The 20,614-nt window shown below is 43.2% G+C and overlaps 1 protein-coding gene across 1 annotated transcript in view; it reads right to left on the bottom strand.

The window, feature by feature from the left end:
- The window catches only part of LHFPL1 (LHFPL tetraspan subfamily member 1), a 67,450-nt gene extending 49,192 nt beyond the window's left edge, over positions 1 to 18,258 (bottom strand). The window contains exons 1-2 of the mRNA XM_081563884.1: positions 18,145 to 18,258; positions 5,857 to 6,495 (exon numbers count right to left, since the gene is read on the bottom strand). Of these exons, the coding sequence (XP_081420010.1) occupies positions 5,857 to 6,307 (451 nt within the window). The 5' untranslated portion in view covers positions 6,308 to 6,495; positions 18,145 to 18,258. The remainder of the gene's footprint in view (positions 1 to 5,856; positions 6,496 to 18,144) is intronic.
- Positions 18,259 to 20,614: the final 2,356 nt, after the last annotated feature.

Below are 20,614 nucleotides of genomic sequence, written 5' to 3'. Positions count from 1 at the left end.
GAATCCCATCACAAAATGTACCAAGTGTCCTCCTCAAACATGGTTGCTTTGGTTTTCAATCATTTCTCTGACCTAGCCGAGGTCTGGAGTTAGACACTTTACTTGACTTCAGCCCTTGTGGAATCTCAACACCAATACAAACGTTTGGGCACATGATCTCGGACAGACCTGAGAACCCTCTCTTCTGCTGCAATCCTAGCTGTCCTCAACCTTCCCCTGCTGCCATAATTACAACTTCCCCATATTTCAACAGCTGTGTAATCCCCTCCCAACTGCACATTCTCAATTAGGTGGATGCCTAGTCTTTGTCTCTGGGCAGAGAAAGCCTCCTCAACTGGCTGTTATGAACCCCCTTTGCCCATCACCCCTCCCAGTCACAAGTACAACTGTGGGGTGAGCAGTCATTTTGTTACACTTCACACTCCACTCTCAAATATCTGTCCAAATATGGCTATTTGGTAGTTTGAATTTACTACACTGAGCAGAAGTCTAGTCTGGGTTAATTTGTTATTAATTTGTTCAATTTATGGCTCTTGTAGCAACTTCAGCTCAAACATAGTGGAAAATTTATGTCTGCCGTCCAACTATATCTCAGCTTTCCCTTCCCAGGGAACTCCCCCACTCAACTCTCCCATTCATTTCACTGCATATTCTCTCTCCAAGTTATAAGACAATAAAATAGATCAGGGAGGCTTCACAGAGAGGCTATACTTGACCTGGCGTTTTAGACATAGACAGATATTTGCAGGCAGAGATGGAAGAAAAGGGAATTCCAGAAAAAAGCAACACTATGAGTGAAACTGAGCAGAGGTTCTCAAATGTTAGTGGGTACTGGAATCATGATGGGAAAATAACAAATAGATAACAAATCCAAGACAGTAGTTTCCTTTGCTGTGGAGACAAGGGAATATGATCAGGGTATGAAGACTTCAACAACATCAGTAATATTTTATTCCTTAAGCCTTATGATGCATATATCTGAAATATTTCATACTTATTTTCAAAAATAAATCAGTCAGCCTAAGAAGCTATGTAGAATCCAGAGTGCCAGGCATCAGCTCTTATTCGGGAGGTTTAGGAAGGCACTAAGGAATCTGCATTTAATAAGCACACCAGGAAATTCTTACACAAGTGCTTCATGGACCACTCTGAGAAACACTGTGATAGAACTTCCTCTCCAAAGAGATAAAGAAAAATCAATGACACCAGTGCATAAAGCCCAGGGCTGAGAGTCAGAAGGCCTGGACCATATTCTCTGCTCTGCTTCAAATCTTCTACATGAGTCTTTGTTAATAGGTTAACTCCTTTAAATACCATTTCCCAAACAGAAAGCCACTTTTATAATCCTTGCTCAACATGGTAAAGATAAGTTAAATGATGACTGATGACACTTTGGAAGACTTTCCAGGAAATACTTGGTTTGCAGAGACAATAATGGTTTTTAGAAAACACCACCCTTTCCTTGAATCACATTCTCAGTGATCTGTCTCCAATGGCAATTTTCATTCAGTTTGAAGCATGTAGCATTAGGACCTTATATGGAGCAAAACATTAGTGACTGTCTGGGTGTGTTGAATTCTATCTGCTTAACAAAACCAAAACAAAAATAGTCCAGAGTGGTAGTTCTCACTTGAGCTGGGGAAAGGGAACACAGCACACACATCAGAGTCACTGGGGAGATTTTTTAAAACGTGTAGCCTTTCCACCTGTTGCTATGTATATCAGTATGGGAAAGAGTGAGGGAGACCATTTTTTAAAGCACTCCAGGTGATTCGGATACATTCCCTGCTCTAGAAAGATTCTTGGCCTTCCTCAAGTAACCTGATCCACGATCTTACGCTTTTTCCTGCCAAGAGTTCTTTATATTTACTTCTCACCTATTTCTTCTTCGGTTAGCTCTCACTGAAGGTAGAGGATAATTCACAAGCATCTTGCATGTGTATACACAAGGGAATGTAAATAATGACCTTGTTCTCAGGGATCAGGGGCCAGCTGGTTGGAAACCTCAGCATCCCCGGGGTTGAAATAATCTCCTGACCAGATGTTTCCTTCCCCGGTTAGAGGAGGGCATGAAGGTCCCAGTGGAAGGCTCTCTGGACCCTACACTTGTCCAGCTGGATCGGCTGCAGGTGGAGCAAATAGGACCCAAGGGCCCCATCAGGTCACCTTGCTGAATCTGACTCAGGCCAGCAGTTCTTTATTTCTTCCTGTCTCTCCCACTTCCCACCGCTCATCTCTGTGGACAGCCGCCAAACTGGGGAACAAAAGTCAGGCAGAGGGGAGGGAGTAGTTCTTAATGGATACTCCATCTCTTCAGTGGTTTGGGGTCTGGCAGAGATAAACCAAACCTGAAACAAATGGGCTCCTCCCCCTGATATATTTTGGTTAATGCACTAGCTGCTGAGAAGCAGTCAAGCCTGGAGCAATGAAATCAATTTCCCTCGGTTGAACAACAGGCTTCAACTTAACCCCCACAGCTCTTTCTCTTATGTCTTTTATCCGTGCAGCTCAAAACGCTCTTCAGGCTTGGCTTTCTGCCACTAACAGAGCCCATCTCTGAGGAGTGAGGCACAAGATTTCTGAAGAACCTTGGATAATGGTTGCATGCCAAGGGGTGCCTAGAAAATATGTTACATTCAAGCAGGCTTTACCATTCCTTCACATCTGATATAACCTTGACAGGCTCCAGTTTCTAAAAAGGAAATGAAAATGACTCTTAGTTGGCTGGTATTACAGATGGGGAACTTGTGGAAATTCAGCCATCTGTCCAATATCATTCCCTTGCCCAGGGAGAAACCTTGTAGCACACCTTGGGTCTTAACTCTTTCCGGACTACTGTCAAATGGCATTTTATTCTTGAGTTTTAAAGATCCTCATCTAAGCATAAACACTGTGACTATGTTCCTATGAGCAATAGCCAATGGGAGATATAAAATGGCAGAATCATATGAGATGAAAATGATACTGATATTTCTGTTGCCTCTGCATGACATCTGCCACTCAGTTAAAGTTCTTCCCCACTCATTTCATGGGTGTCTAAGTCTCCATTGCATGCATGTGCATGCTAAGTCCCTTCAGTCATGTCTGACTCTTTGTGACCCTATGGACCATGGCCTGCCAGGCTCCTCTATCCATGGGATTCTGCAGGCAAGAATACTGGAGTAGGTTGCCATTTCCTTCTCCAGGGTATCATCCCAACCCACAGACTGAACCTGCCTCTCTTGTGTCTCCTACATTGGCAGTCAGGTTCTTTACCACCAGCACCACCTAGAAAGCCCAAATCTCCATTACCTAGTCACATCTTCCTTCAACAATTTCCTTTCAGTTTCTGGACCTCAAAGGTGAGATCAACCAAAATGTATTATACGGAGACCCACAAAGGTTTTATGAAAGTCTCACTCAAGCCCAAGGTAGGAGGCAAGGTGGCTGTAGGAGCCAATGTTAATTCTTGGAGTCAGATGTAGACTGTTGCTACTGTCCTTCTTATTCCTACCAGTTAGCCCCTCCTCACTCTCTGCTGGAAACTCTTAAAAAAGCAAATGAAGCTAAGTTGTCACTCTCAAGTCAGAAGAGAAGAGAATTCAGGGTGCTAATACCCTTGAATGAAAGCCTGGAAAAAAGGAAAGGATGTGAATGAAGCCAGCTCTCATGCGACCAACTTATCCCAAAATATACCAGACATTGCCTTAGCCATATGTTCATTCTTTCTACCATTACTGAATACCTGCTATATGCCAGGTGCTGAGCTGGGCCCTGGGCTATAAATATGAGTTGTAAGAAGCACCTCTTTCTCTGCCAGCTAAGTATCACTTCTGAAATAATAAGCCCATAGAAGTACCGAGCTAGCCATAGTAAGCCCAAGAAAGCAGGTGAAAGGTGAGCCTATTTAAGGTTCATTTGTAATATCTGTGGAGCCCACAAAGGGGGCTAAAGTCGTTGGTTTAGAACAGCCTTAGTAACCTGTTAGCTCTGTACCATGGTTTTCAAGGGGAAGAGAGAAATTAATGTAATGACTTTCCAATGTGGCCAGAAAATCGTTAGTAACTAAAGAGTGGGAAAGTTCATACGTAAGGGAGATTAGAATGTTAATTCAAATTTAAAATTTTTACAATGAGTCTAAGGAAAGAGGGAAACAGAAAACATCACCTTAACTGGCACGAAAAGAGAATCTGGTACTTTTCGTAAGAAGGCAAGGAAATCATAATACCCTAGCTTAGGGTTTCTCAACATTGGCACTATTGACATTTGGGATCAGATATTTCTTTGTTTTGGGGAGTAGGCAACTGTTTTATTCTTATGCATTGTGATATATTTAACAGCATCCCTCACCTTTATCCACTGATTGTCAGTAGCACCCTCCCCAATATGTGATAACCAAAAATGTCTCAAAAACGTTACCAAATGTCCTCTGGTGGGGGTTGAGGGGTGTAAACAATTAGCCCCTGATGAGATGCACTGTCTTAGCTCATCACTACCATTGCACCCCAAGGCTACTTGAATGCAGTCATCGGAGAGAAGAATAAAATTAGGATCTGGGCTATCTCACCAATGAACCAATTCAAGGAAAGAAGGGAAGTGAACATGAGAGAGGTCAGTCATTTGCTTACCGCCACAAGGCAACTTAGTGAAAGAGCCAGAAGTGGGATCGAAGTTTCCTGGCTCCAGTCACCCACACTGTGCTGCTAATGGAGATGGCAGTGATAATGAATAGGGATTCTAAAACTTCAGGAACAACAACAAACTTCAGCCATGGATTCTATCAGCACTTTTTTCCATTTCCCCATCCAGGTGTAAAAAATAGCTCATACATTCACACACATATTTGCCTGTGTGTCTAAACTTGCCTTTTTCTTCTCAGTTCAAATGAAACCACTCGCATTGCTTTCCTACTGTCTGCCATTTTTGCATTTTGCTCTTTGCTAGCCCATGCACACACTGCCAGCATCCCAGGTCTCCTGCACTAAATTTAGAGGCAGACTGAATGAGGGAAAAGATAAGTAGAGTGAGTTGGGGCCATAGGAAACCTGGATAGACTGTTGATGGCTACCAGTCAGGGCTAGCCTTAGATGTTGCCAGATAAGCGGTCAACTGCAGTCTGCCTGGTAGCTAGCATTTCACTATTAGAGATGTATTCTTTTGGTGAGGACTGCATATTAAACTCATTTAGTAGTTAGCATCTGTGTGTATCACGGTCCTCAGATAACTACCAGCGATCAGGGATCTTAGAGGTCAAGTTTATTTGGGAACTGTAATACTAGAGTATAGAGTTGTATACCATACTAGTAGTATACTGGCTTTGCTTCCTCTGCAAAGCAGACCTGGATAATATTGTTAAATAGGCACTCTGCAGGCAAAAGAATGTGATGAAAATCAGGGCCAAAAAAACCAGATATCAACTCTGCCTACTAGCCAATCTTGCTGTGAATAAAACCCTGATGTAGGTTGCACTTTGGGGAGTCCCAGACAAGGTATTTCAAAGGAGTCCCCATTCAGAGCCTTGTTGTTGTTGTCCAGTTGCCAAGTCATGCCTGATTCTTTGTGACCCCACGGACTGTAGCCCCCCAGGCTCCTCTGTCCATGGGATTCCCCAGGCAAGAATACTGGAGTGGGCTGCCATTTCCTTCCCCAGGGGGTCTTCCCAACTCAGGGATCCAACCTGTGTCTCCTGCATTGGCAGGCAGATTCTTTACCACCTGGGTCACGAGGAAAGCCCATTCACAGCCTTAGTCCATTCACAGCCTTAGTGTTGGACTAAGAGGAAAAGGTAAGAGTGGATTTCCCTGTAAGGCAACACGCCCACTATGCCCACCCCTGCAAAGCTCCCCAACCTCCCCAATCTCAGCCACACAGTCTTACCTCCCACGAACTGTGCAGCTCCCATGCAACGTCCCATCATTCTGGAGATGAGTTCTTCCATGCAGCAGCCCAGGACAGCAGCCAGTGCCACCAGGAGCAGAAGAGCACAGCCAGCACCTGTCACCACCGTGCACATCTGCCAAGCCAGGCTGGGGATGGCACTGAAGCTGGCATAGCGCCCACACTCTTCAACCATGATCAGACTCTGCCCCTCTCCCCTCACAGGGTAATTGCACCTCCGGAATGTGCTGAATGACACTGGCTTCCCCAGTTGAGATCCAAAGAGCCAATAAGGCAGGAAGTAACTGGTAGAACTGGCCACGGCAGTAACAAGGGACAGGAAGGCCCAGAGGGTCCCCACCAGGGTCAGGCTGCTCCTCATAGTCCCAGGTTTCTCAGCGGGGATGGGGAGATGAGTCGGTTCACAGCACCAAATGCAGAAAGTTGTCATGTAGGCTCCACTAGCCTAGTTTTCATCTGCCTGGCCAGCCGCAGGGCTCAGTCATGTGCTTCTTGGCCCTTACTTCTGGATAAGGTTATTGTCTCGAGGACCATTTGGGTCCCTATGGGATTCTGCTCTCCAGCACTTTTCCCATCTTCCCTTCCTTCCACCTGGTTCAGACTTCTATGGTCTCTAGGCTGCAATGGAAGAACCACAGAAGTGAATTAGTGACTGTTCTGTCTACTCCAATGCAGCCTGCCTGAGTGTGTGCATGCTAAGTCACTTCAGTTGTGTCTAACTCATTGTGACACTATGGATTATAGCCCACCAAGCTCCTCTGTCCATGGGATTCTCCAGGCAAGAATACTGGAGTGGGTTGCCATGCCCTCCTCCAGGGGATCTTCCCAATCCAGGGATTGAACCCACATCTCTTACGTCTTCTGCATTGGCAAACAGGTTCTTTACCACTAGCACCACCTGGGAAGCCCAATGCAACCCGAACAGACAGCTTTTAGTTCTTGACATCTAGCATGGAACAAGGGGTAGGAGGGAGGCCTGAATCAAACCTAGGCTCTCCAGAGAGCCCCCAGTTTCCGATGGAATGACCTTGTTTACCTGAAGGCCTGGAAGGAAGTACTATCTCAAGAGGGCCAGGAACCAAGGTGCTTTCAGAGAGTGAAGAAAGAAGGAAGATCACTCACAGGGCCTGCCCATACTCCAAGGGAGAAGAGGGAAGGAGCACTTACCATGGAGTTACAGGATGTGCCCATTTGACCTTAGTAGGATATCCAAGAGAGCATTAACATGGGCTTTCCCAGTATTGCATCAGTTAAGTTTAAATGGGTAAATAAAATAAGGGGTACCTAGTCTCATTCTCTATGTTCATCACTGAGCAAGATCTGTTCAGTCACTTATCCCCAAGAACAAAATGGGAGGCACCTTCCCAAACAATGAGGGTTGTTTAACACTAAACTGTCTACTAAGAAAAGCTGTCCAGTGCTTTGCTGAATATAATCATGAAAACTTCTCCTCTCTCTGAAACAGATCTGGTGCCCCCTGTCTGGCCGCAGGAACATAGATCTCGAGCTGTAAGGGCCTTTCAAGGTGCCTTTTGGAACAAGTCATCTCAGATTCAAGATGCTGAGTGTCTTTTTAGATCTAATCTCCTCAGCTCAGCTCAAAAATGGCTTTCACAGACCCTGCTATCAAACATCAACTGCTTCCCTCCCAACTCCATTAATCTGCCATTGCATTCTGGCCTGTTTCTCAATGAAGGCAGCCAGAAACCACACTGCAGCCTGCTGACAGCACTGTGAACATCTCCAGCAAACAGATGGTGGAATCTGTTTCAGAAACTTCTCCGTGATTCATCACTACTACTTAAAGTTACAGGTGGTGGGAAAGGGGAGAGGGTGTAGGGGACCAAAGGCAGGGGAATTATAGGAACTGTCCATGAGTTGAGACATGGCCAGCAATAAGTAGCTGTTGTACTCAGGGTCTCAAGGACCTTGCCCAGCCATGAGCCCTGTCATAACTATCATCAAACAATGTCTGGCATGAAGCAGGCACTGCCATCCATGTATGTTTAATGAAACCCATTCTAGAGAAGCATCCAATTTCTAGGCTGGCTGAAATCTTGATGAATCACCTTAATTCAACCTTTTTTTAACATATGGGGAGGTGTGGCCCTGTAAGTGGGTAGTGATTTCCCCCAAATCACAGAGAAGTTAGCAAGCAGCCAGACTGGAATAAGAAACCCAATCTACAGATGCCTAGGCCAGTACTTTTGTACTCCACAGTGCAAACCACCTTCCTCCTCTATCACTTTACAGATGGGAATACAGAGAGGAAATGATTTCCTCAAGGGTAAAGAACTAGTGAAGTACCCTGGCTGGATCAGAGTCCAGTTATCCGATTCTTAGTATAATGCTCTTTTCTTGCTCCACCACAATTCCCCTCCCAATACAGAAATATTGTGTGCTGTGTGTTTTGTGCCGGAAGAGAGCAGAGACTATAAATTACAGGTGTTTACTTTGGAATTTTAGGGCTTGGGAAGAAAGTGCCCTGAGCTGGGCCCCAGGGAATGAAGCTTTGTGCCTGAGAGTGGGGGGAATGAAAGAAAGATGTGACGCAGGGTTGAAAGCCAACAGGAGAAGTGAAACTAGTCTTGAGTAATTGCTGTTAGAAAGCAGGTATGCTTGGCCGCAATGAGGTAATGCCTCTGCTTGCTATATTAGAGCATGTAAGATTATGGAAAATGCAAGCAGCTCTCTTTTATGAGCTCACTTCCTGGTGAAGAAGCCCAGGCCAGAGGATGAGAGGAAACAAGCTGATAAAACAGCTGCTGGGTGCACCATCATATTCCCTTCCAAGACCATTATTTCATGTGCTCTGCCAAACAATCTACTCAGGTTGGTAAGAAAGGTAGTACCCTTGGTTTACAAATGAGCAAATATGGAATCTAGAAAAATGGTACTGATGAACCTATTTTCAGGGAAGGAATGGAGATGCAGGTGTAGAGAGTGGACTTGTGGACACAGTGGGGGAAGGAGAGCGGGATGAATGGAGAAAGTAGCACTGACATATATACACTATCATGTGTAAAGTAGATAACTAGTGGGAAGCTACTGTAGCCCAGCCTGGTCCTCTGTGATGACCCAGAAGGGTGGGATGTGGGGAGGGGAGGGAGGCTCCAGAGGGAGGGGATATATGTATAACTACTGCTGATTTGCATTTTGTATGGCAGAAACCAACATTGTAAAGCAATTTTTCTCCAATTAAAAATAAATTTAAAAAAGAAAGCTAAGGAACTTGCCCAAGATTACACAGTGACTCAAATGGCAGCACCATCATTTCTCACCTCTCACTTCACCTTCCCCCATATTCTTCCTCATAACCCCAAAAGTGTTTCGATGAAAAGCCTCCATGGTTTCCCACCCCCAATGGCAAATCTGTTTAAGGATGATGAAAAAAATCAGATGGGAAGGACAGGCAAGGCAGGAGGAAGGCAACTATCTCTACCCAGCATGTCACCACCAACACCAGGGCATTAGCTGTTTCAAGTTTGTAGTCAGAACTAACCCCATATGTCCACCATGAATGTTTATGAGATCAAGTCCCAGTACAAAAGCCAGTAGAAGGGCCGAGAGTATAAGGCAGAGAAACGGACTAAATCGGTGAGTGATACCTCAGTTCAGTTCAGTCGCTCAGTCGTGTCTGACTCTTTGAGACCCCATGAATCGCAGCACGCCAGGCCTCCCTGTCCATTACCAACTCCCAGAGTTTACCCAAACCCATGTCCACCGAGTCGGTGATGCCATCCTCTGTTGTCCCCTTCTCCTCCTGACCCCAATCCTTCTCAGCATCAGGGTCTTTTCCAATGAGTCAACTCTTCACATGAGATGGCCAAAGTATTGAGTTTCAGCTTCAACATCAGTCCTTCCAATGAACACCCAGGACTGATCTCCTTTAGGATGGACTGGTTGCATCTCCTTGCAGTTTAAGGGACTCTCAAGAGTCTTCTCCAACACCACAGTTCAAAAGCACCAATTCTTTAGTGCTCAGCTTTCTTCACAGTCCAACTCTCACATCCATACATGACTAATGGAAAAATCATAGCCTTGACTACACAGACCTTTGTTGGCAAAGTAATGTCTCTGCTTTTTGATATGCTGTCTAGGTTGGTCATAATTTTCTTTCCAAGGAGTAAGCATCTTTTAATTTCATGGCTGCAATCACCATCTGCAGTGATTTTGGAGCTCAAAAAAATAAAGTCTGACACTGTTTGCACTGTTTCCCCATTTATTTCTCATGAAGTGATGGGACCAGATGCCATGATCTTAGTTTTCTGAATGTTGAGCTTTAAGCCAACTTTTCACTTTCCTCTTTCACTTTCATCAAGAGGCTCTTCAGTTCCTCCTCACTTTCTGCCATAAGGGTGGTGTCATCTGCATATCTGAGGTTATTGATATTTCTCCCGGCAATCTTGATTCCAGCTTGTGCTTCATCCAGCCCAGTGTTTCTCATGATGTACTCTGCATATAAGTTAAATAAGCAGGGTGACAATATACAGCCTTGACGTACTCCTTTTCCAATTTGGAACCAGTCTGCTGTTCCATGTCCAGTTCTAACTGTTGCTTCCTGACCTGCATTCAGGTTTCTCAAGAGTCAGGTCAGGTGGTCTGGTATTCCCATCTCTTTCAGAATTTTCCACAGTTTATTGTGATCCACACAGTGAAAGGCTTTGGCATAGTCAATAAAGCAGAAATAGATGTTTTTCTGGAAATCTCTTGCTTTTTTGATGATCCAGCGGATGTCAGCAATTTGATCTCTCGTTCCTCTGCCTTTTCTAGAACCAGCTTGAACATATGGAAGTTCCCGGTTCACGTATTGCTGAAGCCTGGCTTGGAGAATTTTGAGCATTACTTTGCTAGCGTGTGAGATGAGTGCAATTGTGCAGTAGTTCGAGCATTCTTTGGCATTGCCTTTCTTTGGGATTGGAATGAAAACTGGCCTTTTCGAGTCCTGTGGCCACTGCTGAGTTTCCCAAATTTGCTGGCATATTGAGTGCAGCACTTTCACAGCATCATCTTTTAGGATTTGAAATAGCTCAACTGGAATTCCATCACCTCCACTAGCTTTGTTCGTAGTGATGCTTTCTAAGCCCCACTTGACTTCACATTCCAGGATATCTGGCTCTAAGTAAGTGATCACACCATCATGATTATCTGGGTCATGAAGATCTTTTTTGTACAGTTCTTCTGTGTATTCTTGCCACCTCTTCTTAAGAGCTTCTGTTAGGTCCATACCATTTCTGTCCTTTATCGAGCCCATCTTTGCATGAAATGTTCCCTTGGTATCTCTAATTTTCTTGAAGAGATCTCTAGTCTTTCCCATTCTGTTGTTTTCCTATATTTCTTTGCATTGATTGCTGAGGAAGGCTTTCTTCTCTCTCCTTGCTATTCTTTGGAACTCTGCATTCAGATGGGAATATCTTCCCTTTTCTCCTTTGCTTTTTGCTTCTCTTCTTTTCACAGCTATTTGTAAGGCCTCCTCAGACAGCCATTTTGCTTTTTTGCATTTCTTTTTCTTGGGGATGGTCTTGATCCCTGTCTCCTGTACAATGTCATGAACCTCCATCCATAGTTCATCAGGCACTCTGTCTATCAGATCTAGTCCCTTAAATCTATTTTTCACTTCCACTGTATAATCATAAGAGATTTGATTTAGGTCATAGTTGAATGGTCTAGTGGTTTTCCCTACTTTCTTTAAGTCTGAATTTGGCAATAAGGAGTTCATGATCTGAGCCACAGTCTGCTCCCAGTCTTGTTTTTGTTGACTGTACAGAGCTTCTCCATCTTTGGCTGCAAAGAATATAATCCATCTGATTTCTGTGTTGACCATCTGATGATGTCCATGTGCAGAGTGTTCTCTTGTGTTGTTGGAAGAGGGTGTTCCTAGACTGTACTAAAATAGGAGGAAGGCTTCTGATGTAAGGTGATCACCATCTGTGCCAAGTTAGGCTGTTTGAAAAACTGTAAGACTACCAACCACTGTTACCATCATTTCATTTTAAAAGACGCCATTTTGAAGTCAAGAGATAGGAAGGTGGAATCACAAAATTCAGTTTAAATTAAATATGTTTAGCTTTAAAAAAACTCACTGGCTTTCAGAATTTAAATTAAATACTTTCAACTGCAGGAAAAACTCGTTCTCCTTATCTCATTTAGAACTAGGATGTCCAACTATGCTAGTTAACTTGGGACTAAGGGATGTGGGATTGTCAGGGATGAAACTATTAATAGCAAATTCCCAAAATGGATGAGTTAGTCACTCTATCTAAGACTAGAGGTGTGGTGAGCCAGCACAATCCATGGACAGCAGGTTGAGAATCACTGCCACAGATAATTTTCTCTTGCTCTCTCTCTAGGACTCAAACAATATAAAGTGAAAAGTGACCATGGAATTAAATAATGGAGAGATGAAATCTTTATATCCTGAAGGCAAAATCCTTCTGAATCATAGGCTTGACCTCATGCAGTCAAGAAAGGGAGGTCAGAGATCCCATTGTTCAATATTTTCTGAGCACAAAATAAGCCCCAGCCCAGCTTCTCCTATGGCAATAGGCCATGTGGGGTCTGCATGTACACTGTTATACGTTCACACAGAGAAATGCATTCAGCCAAATGCTTTGAGTTACTGCACCACCTGTCATGGAGTAACCTCCCTTCATGACAGCCCTCCAAAGCAATCAATTTCATTCCCAGGAGCTAGCCAAGTCTCTTTTACATTCACATAAATAAAAGTCATACACAATGCTATACTTCACTTTACTTCTCTTGTATATTTCATGTAGCAACCACTTTGTTTCCCTGTCCTGGAAGGCCTCACCAAATAGTCACACTGGATTTCAGAAACCAAGAACTCATCCTGGTGCTCCTGCTAAATGGTCCAGTAACCAGGTATTGCTAGGTTGGCTACCGTCCCTCTCTCTTTGTTTATCACATGGTCTCTCCCCCCTGGTTGCTGTATCTCCTCAATGGATCACATGCCTGTTTCTGAGAGTGGCTGTATGAGATGCAGTGAGTGTGGCTATAAAGTTATAATGACCAGGGTGGAAGCATGAAGTCTGTTCTAAATTTATTGTCCTTACTAGAGACTAGTAGTAAGGATACAGTGGTCATTCTAAACATAGAGTCATGGATAGAGGTCATTTCAACCTATAAGATGCAGGAAACCCTCCTAAGCCATAATTATCAAATGATTATCTATACTGCTTTTATTTTTTTTTTGTAATTTTATTTTATTTATTTATTTATTTTTTTAATAAATTTATTTATTTTAGTTGGGGGCTAATTACTTTACAATATTGTAATAGTTTTTGCCATACATTGACATGAATCAGCCATGGGTTTACATGTGTTCCCCTTCCTGGACCCCCCACCCACCTCCCTCCCCATCCCATCCCTCTGGGTCATCCCATTGCCCCGGCCCTGAGCCCTTGTCTCATGCATCGAACATGGAATGGTGTTCTGTTTCACATATGATAATATACATGTTTCAATGCTATTCTCCCAGAACGTCCCACCCTCACCTTCTCCCTCAGAGTCCATAAAATTGTTCTATGCATCTGTGTCTCTTATTCTGTCTCGCATATAGGGTTATCGTTACCATCTTTCAAATTCCATATATATGCATTAGTATACTGTATTGTTGTTTTTCTTTCTGGCTTACTTCACTCTGTATAATGGGCTCCAGTTTCATCCATCTCAGTAGAACCGATTCAAATGTATTTTTTTTAATGGCTGAGTAATATTCCATTGTGTATATGTACCACAGCTTCCTTATCCATTCGTCTGCTGGTGGACATCTAGGTTGCTTCCATGTCCTGGCTATTGTAAACAGTGCTGCGATGAACATTGTGGTACATGTGTCTAGAGAAAAGAGGACTCAACAGTTTTTCTCAGTAGCTTGATGACTCTCACTGTCAATAAATCATTTATGTCTCATTTTAAACCTTTTTCTGATACAATTCAGTTCCGTCCAGTGTGTCTGACTCTTTGCAACCCCATGAACTGCAGCACACTAGGCCTCCCTGTCCATCACCAACTCCCAACTTAAGGCCAGTTTCTTTGGTCAGGTCCGGAGGAAATGGAGAACAGACTGGCCACTGTCATCTAGACAAGAGCACTTCATCAACACAGAGTAACCCAGATTGCTAGTATCTTGTACTCAGTTGCTCAGTTGTGTCAAACTCTTGCGACCCCATGGACCATAGCCCACCAGGCTTTGCTGTGCATGGGATTCTCCAGGCAAGAATACCGGAGTGGGTTGCCATGCCCTCCTCTGGGGAATCTTCCCAACCCAGGGGTTGAACCTGTGTCTCTTGCATTTCCTTCATTGGCAGGAGGATTCTTTACCATCTGAGCCACGAGGGAAGCCCTGCTGGTACCTAACCTTTGGACTTTTCCTCCCCAAATTAGCACTCTACCTCTCCCTGTGGTGTCTCCTTCCAAGCCTGTAATCATTTGTTCTTACCTTTTCACTCCTGTGTATCCCTACTTATATGTGAGCACTTACTTAGTATCAATGAAACTGGAAACAATGCTCTTATATTTTTCTTGGTGGAGAAAAACAAAGCAAATTCTTCCAACACCTTATCTCCTCCCTAGTCTCCATGAAAAAAGATTCAAAATACTACTGGTTTTGGACTGGTTTGTGAGAAGCAGCTTCGTTGGCACTGTTATTGGCAAGGGAATATGAATGGGTCTTTCTCCTCACACCCCCAGACAGTGTGCATAGCCTACTAGCCAACCCTTTAACAAACAGTGGGTTGGCCAAAAAGTTTGTTCAGCTTTTTCCATAACAGCTTACAGAAAAAGCTGAAAGAACTTTTTGGCCAACCCTATTCATCATACTCAGTGTTGAGACTTTAGGAAATAATTAATTAGCATAAGCATATGGTTTCAGTGGGTAAATAGAGTCCTACTCCAGAAAAATTTCTTGCCCATGTATCGAATTGGGTATATAAGCAACCTGACCATTCTAAATCTTTCTGCTTCAGTATGTGCTAAATCACTTCAGTCGTGTCCAACTCTGTGCGATCCTATGGACTGTAGCCCGCCAGGCTCCTCTGTCCATGGGATTCTCCAAGCTAGAATACTGGAGTGGGTAGCCATTTCCTTTTCCAGGGGATCTTTCCAACCCGGGGATGGAACATTGTTCTCCTGCACTGCAGGTGGATTCTTAACCACAAGTGCCACCTGCTTCAGACACAGCCTCAAAAAGAATCTATAACCACTTTCCAAGTATTTCTTGCCTTATTTTCTGCCACCTGCATTCCCCCAGAATTTTCTCCTCTATACATCTCCACAATGGGCATCTCTCCAGATTCTCCTATGCCCGAAATAATCTCATGACTTATCTACTCCCAGAATTGTGTTTGTTTCCCATTCATATCGTGGTGACTTGAAGAAGACCTCACTTTTTGTAAGGTTTATTGAGGTACACTTGATATACGAAAATCTGCACATATTCAATGTATATATATCGATGAGTTTGGACACATGCCTACATCTGTAACACCATCACCACAGCCAAGGCACTGGATATATTCATAATCTTCAAAAACTTCCTTGTAATGAATTTGAGTCAGTTCTAGTGAGGTGGATGAACCTAGAGCCTGTTATACAGGGTGAAGTAAGTCAGAAAGAGAAAAATATCATGTATTAACCCATATATATGAAATATAGAAAAACTGTACTGATGAACCTATTTGAAGGGCAGGAATAGAGATGCAGATCTAGAGAATGGACTTGTGGACATAGATGGTAAGGACAGGGCGGAACAAATTGAGAGAGTAGCACTGAAACATATAAACTACCATGTGTAAAACAGATAGCTAATGGGAAGTTGCTGTATAACACAGGGAGCTCAACCCAGTGCTCTGTGACAACCTAAAGGGATGGTATGGGGTGGGGGTAGGAGGGAGTTTGGAGAGGGAGGAGACTTGTATACTTATAGCTGATTCATGTTGTTGTACAGCAGAAATCAACACAACATTGTAAAGCAATTATCCTCCAATTAAAAATAAATAAACAAATTGAAAAAACAAGTTCCTTGTACTGTTTTGTGGGTTTGTGTGTGTTAAGAAAACTTAACATAGGGTTTATCCTTGCAATGTATTTTTGAAGTGCACAACACCATCTTGTTAACCACAGTCACAAAGCTGTACAGAATATCTCTAGAAGTTATTCATCTAGTGTAACTAGAACTTTATGCCTACTGAGAAACAGCTCCACATTCCCCCTTCCTCCAGCCCCTGGCAACCACCACTCTACTCTATGCTTCTAAAGACCTCACTTTAGGTCTAAATCTTGTCTTTCAAATCCTCAGCTTTCTTGCTTGCAGATTGTCTTTCTAAGCCTTCTGCCTCCTCCCATCCTCTTTTAATCTGGGGTAGAAAGACTAGCAAAAGTAGCTGTGTTGGGTTTGTTTGTTCATTTATTTGCATTTCTCCATCCTGAGGTGAAGATGTTCACCAGGAGGTAAGATACTGGGAGGCAGGAAGCCAGGGAGTTAGTGCAGAGAGAGGACCAACTGAGTCATCAATAACCTAGAAGGTCAATTCTAAATAATCAAGTTGGCTATGGAGAGACAGGGAAAGCCCATAAAAAGAACCTCCATGTTACGTCCTGGGCTATTCCCTTTCTCCTGAGTCTGAGATTAGAAAGGTGGAAATTGGAATGATTTCCCTAAATTTTATATGAGCTTCTCCCTTCTTTGTAAAAATAAAATAAAATACTGCTCATTGACTTCCCTGTCTGTCTTTTGCTTTAGAAAGTGGGGTATCAATCAGAGATCTTCACCCCAGGTCTTATTCTGCCTGGACAAGTGCCACCACCTTTAGTGTTCAATTGGTGGCTAGGAGACCTATTTCACACCCTCCACCAGTTAGGAACTACTCCAACCAGCCTGCTCTGGCAAGACATGGTTAAGTTCTATCAACAATGGATTAACCAGTAAAGCATTTCCCTACAACCTTAAGTTAATAGTCCCATCCCTGCTATTATTGCCCAGTACTCCCTCTACCCATGACCTCCATTCAATGAATCTAGCCAGTGTAGGAAGAAGGTGCACTGAATGCTTCTCCTATTCAGCAGACATGAGAGGCTGCCTGGCATGTGAAGAGTGTTTTGCAAATGGGGTCCCCTAACACCTCTGCATCAGAATCACCATCAGTACTTGTCCAAAATGTAGATTACGACCTCCTTTTAGGATTCACTGAATTAGAATCTATGGAATTTGCATTTTTCAAAAATCCTCAGTTGATTCTGATGGAAACTATGATTGAGAAATAGCATCTTCATGGACAAGAGTTCAGATTTTGGAATCCAGATCTGGGATAGGGTCCTGAGGTCTGCCCCTTACAAGTTAAGTGAACTTGAAAGGCTCACTTAAAACCTCTAAGTTTGAGTTTCCTCTATAAAATGAAGATGATGGAACACAGAGTTCAAGTGAAGTATCATCTGTGCTGTTATCCTAACACCAGGATAGGTAATTCTCCTACCTACTAGAGAAGACAATATTGTCCCATTAAGTAATAGAGAAGACTCAGTGTCACTCAAGAAGGAGAACATTATTCCTCTTCCCTTTCTTCCCTAACCAGTCTCTCAGTGATTTCTCCTCACCATGAGACTTATTTCTGCTTTGTTTCCCACCATGAAGCAGAATCATTTGGCTCAGTGTTCCTTTCAAGAATGGATTTATAGCTAAACTATTTCAGGTTTTTCTGGAAATTATCATGCTTTGGCACACAGTAGGAACTCAAATATTTACTGAGCAAATGCAATCTTTTACTTCCAGTCCAACTCACTTCAACATCTGCATTTCAGTTTAACCCCAGCACCCCAATTCAGTACTGTAACCCCAGTTTTGGCAAGTCTAAGAAGTCAACCCAGCACATCAGCAAACCCGATCCACTTTTATTTTTATAGACAGGTCAGAACAAAATCCTTCCCTCCACTCCCAGAGACACGGACTTCCTCTCCTCAAGTTACCAACTCTCCTGGGGAAACCAACCAGCATTTAACTCTTAGGTCTTCACACCGTGTCAACATGAAACAGGAATCCAGCCCCGATTCCTCTTAGCCTCTGTGCAAACAACAGACTTGAGGAAGTAAAAATGAACCAGTTTGCCTTTGGGAAGAAAACAGCTTCTCTGAGCTGTCAGATGAAAGGGCAGGAAGCCTGAGAAAGGAAGGGGAGAAGGGGGGCTGAGCAAGGGGAGAGCAAACAGTTTCTTATCCAGCTGTTTCAATTGTATTTGGCCCAAGTTGCAAATTTACCTTCTGACCACGAAGGCTGATTGACTTGTTCCCTCTCTTCGGACTCACATCTGAGAAACAACTTCTCACAGCTTGTCTGAGGGGATGGAAATTCCAGCTGCTCTTTGCAGTGATGCCTGAAAAAAACTTGCTTTACCTTTGGGAGAGAGAGGCGGAGTCTAACCTAATGGGAATTAACTCCAAATACGCTGGAGGCTTCAAAGTCAGCCTCAGACATGCAGGCACTTGAAGTAGCTTAGCGGGCACAGCATCCCCCCACCTCCATCCTCACAGATGCCAAGTCAGCTGTGCGTGAGTAAGTGAGAGTGTGTGTGTGTGTGTGTGTATGGGCATGCACAGGCATGTCCACACTTGAACTGTATAGCTGTCTCACTTCCTCACCTGCTGCCCAAATGCCTGCCGAGGAATAGAGGTTCTCCCTGACTTCCCAAACCCTAAATAATCTCACCATGTATATTACATAGCAGATTTACGTGGCTGGAAATGACTCAGTAGACAAATGCCTGAAGGGAGTAGACAGAATAAACTCTTTTCCCCAAACTGATTTCCACTAAATGACAGGGAAGGTGCTCCAAAGGGCCATCCCTGACTCCAAGGTGTCGCAAGTTTACACTGAAAAACTCAAAGTCACATATTGGAAAGGCTAAATAATACTTTAAAAAAAAATAACAGTACTATCAAAAAATAATAGCACTACCAAAAGTCAATGTTTAATATCCCAAAGCACCAATAACTGTTCTTGTGTTTGAGAGAAGAGTTGAGCAGTCTAGAGATACATGAAGCTTTACCTGACGCTCTGCTCCAAGCTGATGTCATTTCTCCCACCTCTAATGTCCCTGGCACTCTATATTTATTTCAGGAAATTTATTACCTTCTACTTTGTATCAACTTTTTGTGTATATGTCTCCTTTCACCGCTGAGTTGCCTTGTGAACATGGAACTCGGCTGAACAAAATGAGTTAGAATAAGGAATGGTAACTAGCTAAACTTAATAGAGCATACTGTTGTGTTGTTGTGCGTTAGTTGCCCAGTCTTGTCTGACTGTTTGCGACCCCATAGACTGTAGCCCGCCAGGCTCCTCTGTCCAAGGAATTTTCCAGGCAAGAATATTGGAGTGAGTAGCCATTCACTTCTCCAGGGGATCTTCTTGAACCAGGGATCAAACTGGGGTTTCCTGCATTGCAGGCAGGTTCTTTACCATCTGAGCTACCAGGGAAGCCCTAATAGAGCATACTAAACTGATTCAAAGAAACTTTGCTTCCATAATGGCCCACTTACCTTCTCAGAATGCTATGGAGGTTATCAGACCTGTTATAATTCAGAATATGAGAGCAAATGAACTAGCAGTTTAGCACATTCATTGTAGCCTGAATATTTAATGAAGTTGTTGAAATTTTTCCCATGGGCATTTCTGTCTTTCATCAGTGATATAGCCTTATATTCATGAATGTATGCATTTGTCTATCTTGCTACTTTCCACCAGCACTTTCTAACCATTTTCTTTTCCTGCTCCAGCACACTGATAAACCACATTCCCATCTGTAATAATGGCTTAAAACTGTAAAACTGACTTAGTAGCAGTTTCTGGGGGAAGAGGTGACCCCGTAGGTTGAAAGTCAGACTTTCAGCAGTATAAACTCCCAAGATGAGTTGTATAATCTTCCTGTTCATGTCCTCTTAAGCACTACTGCTTCAGATATGGGACTATATAAAGAGAAATGCTGACCCTTTCTCATTAAAAATAAGTCAGTATTAACAGACACTGTGTGTGAGATATGGCTAAAAGTTTTGACATCAGAAAGATAGTGATTCCATGCTATGCATTGATAAAGATTGCCTTTTGCTTAGTGGCTACACCTGACATTTGGGTAACATCACTATTTGCAATTCTAAGAAGAGCTAATTTTTACTTACTTTTATTTATCCTCTTTTCCTGTGCCTCCAGTTCCCTTGAGTGGAATACCATGGAAACTTAAATGTATGCTAAATAACAATCAAATTTATTGGGTAAAGTTTTGTTTCCTGTTCTTAATTTAACAATTGATAGTGACCTTGGGAAAAAAATTTGCTGGCATCTTGCAGCTCTCGGTAAATTTACATCTGAAAAGGCTTTTCAGCCCTGCTTCCATAATATCATATGGGTAGGACTGAGAAGGGAACATGTCTTATTAGTCATTTAGGGGACAGGGTGATATATAATATTTTAATAATACTAAAATGGGTATTGATCAGGGACCTGGGGAATACCTACTTTCTGCCTTTGATCAGTATGAAACAAGAGACCCTGCAAAGATAAGATATGGTGACAGGTGATTCTGATACATAGCCCCACCCCACCCCCATTCTTAGTTTACAGAACACTGCTCTGTACAATAGAATTTCCCAAGCAGAATCAACACTCCCACAACATTTTGCAGTCTAGACAAGGGGTCAGCAAGCTGGAGCCTGTGCCATGTACCAAATTCAATAG

The sequence above is a fragment of the Giraffa tippelskirchi genome, chromosome X (genome assembly GCF_054371585.1).
Source record: "Giraffa tippelskirchi isolate mGirTip1 chromosome X, T2T-mGirTip1v1.2.pri, whole genome shotgun sequence".
NCBI classification, from domain to species: domain Eukaryota; kingdom Metazoa; phylum Chordata; class Mammalia; order Artiodactyla; family Giraffidae; genus Giraffa; species Giraffa tippelskirchi.
Note: the sequence above shows the minus strand (reverse complement) of the source record. Positions and strands in the feature narration are given on the sequence as shown.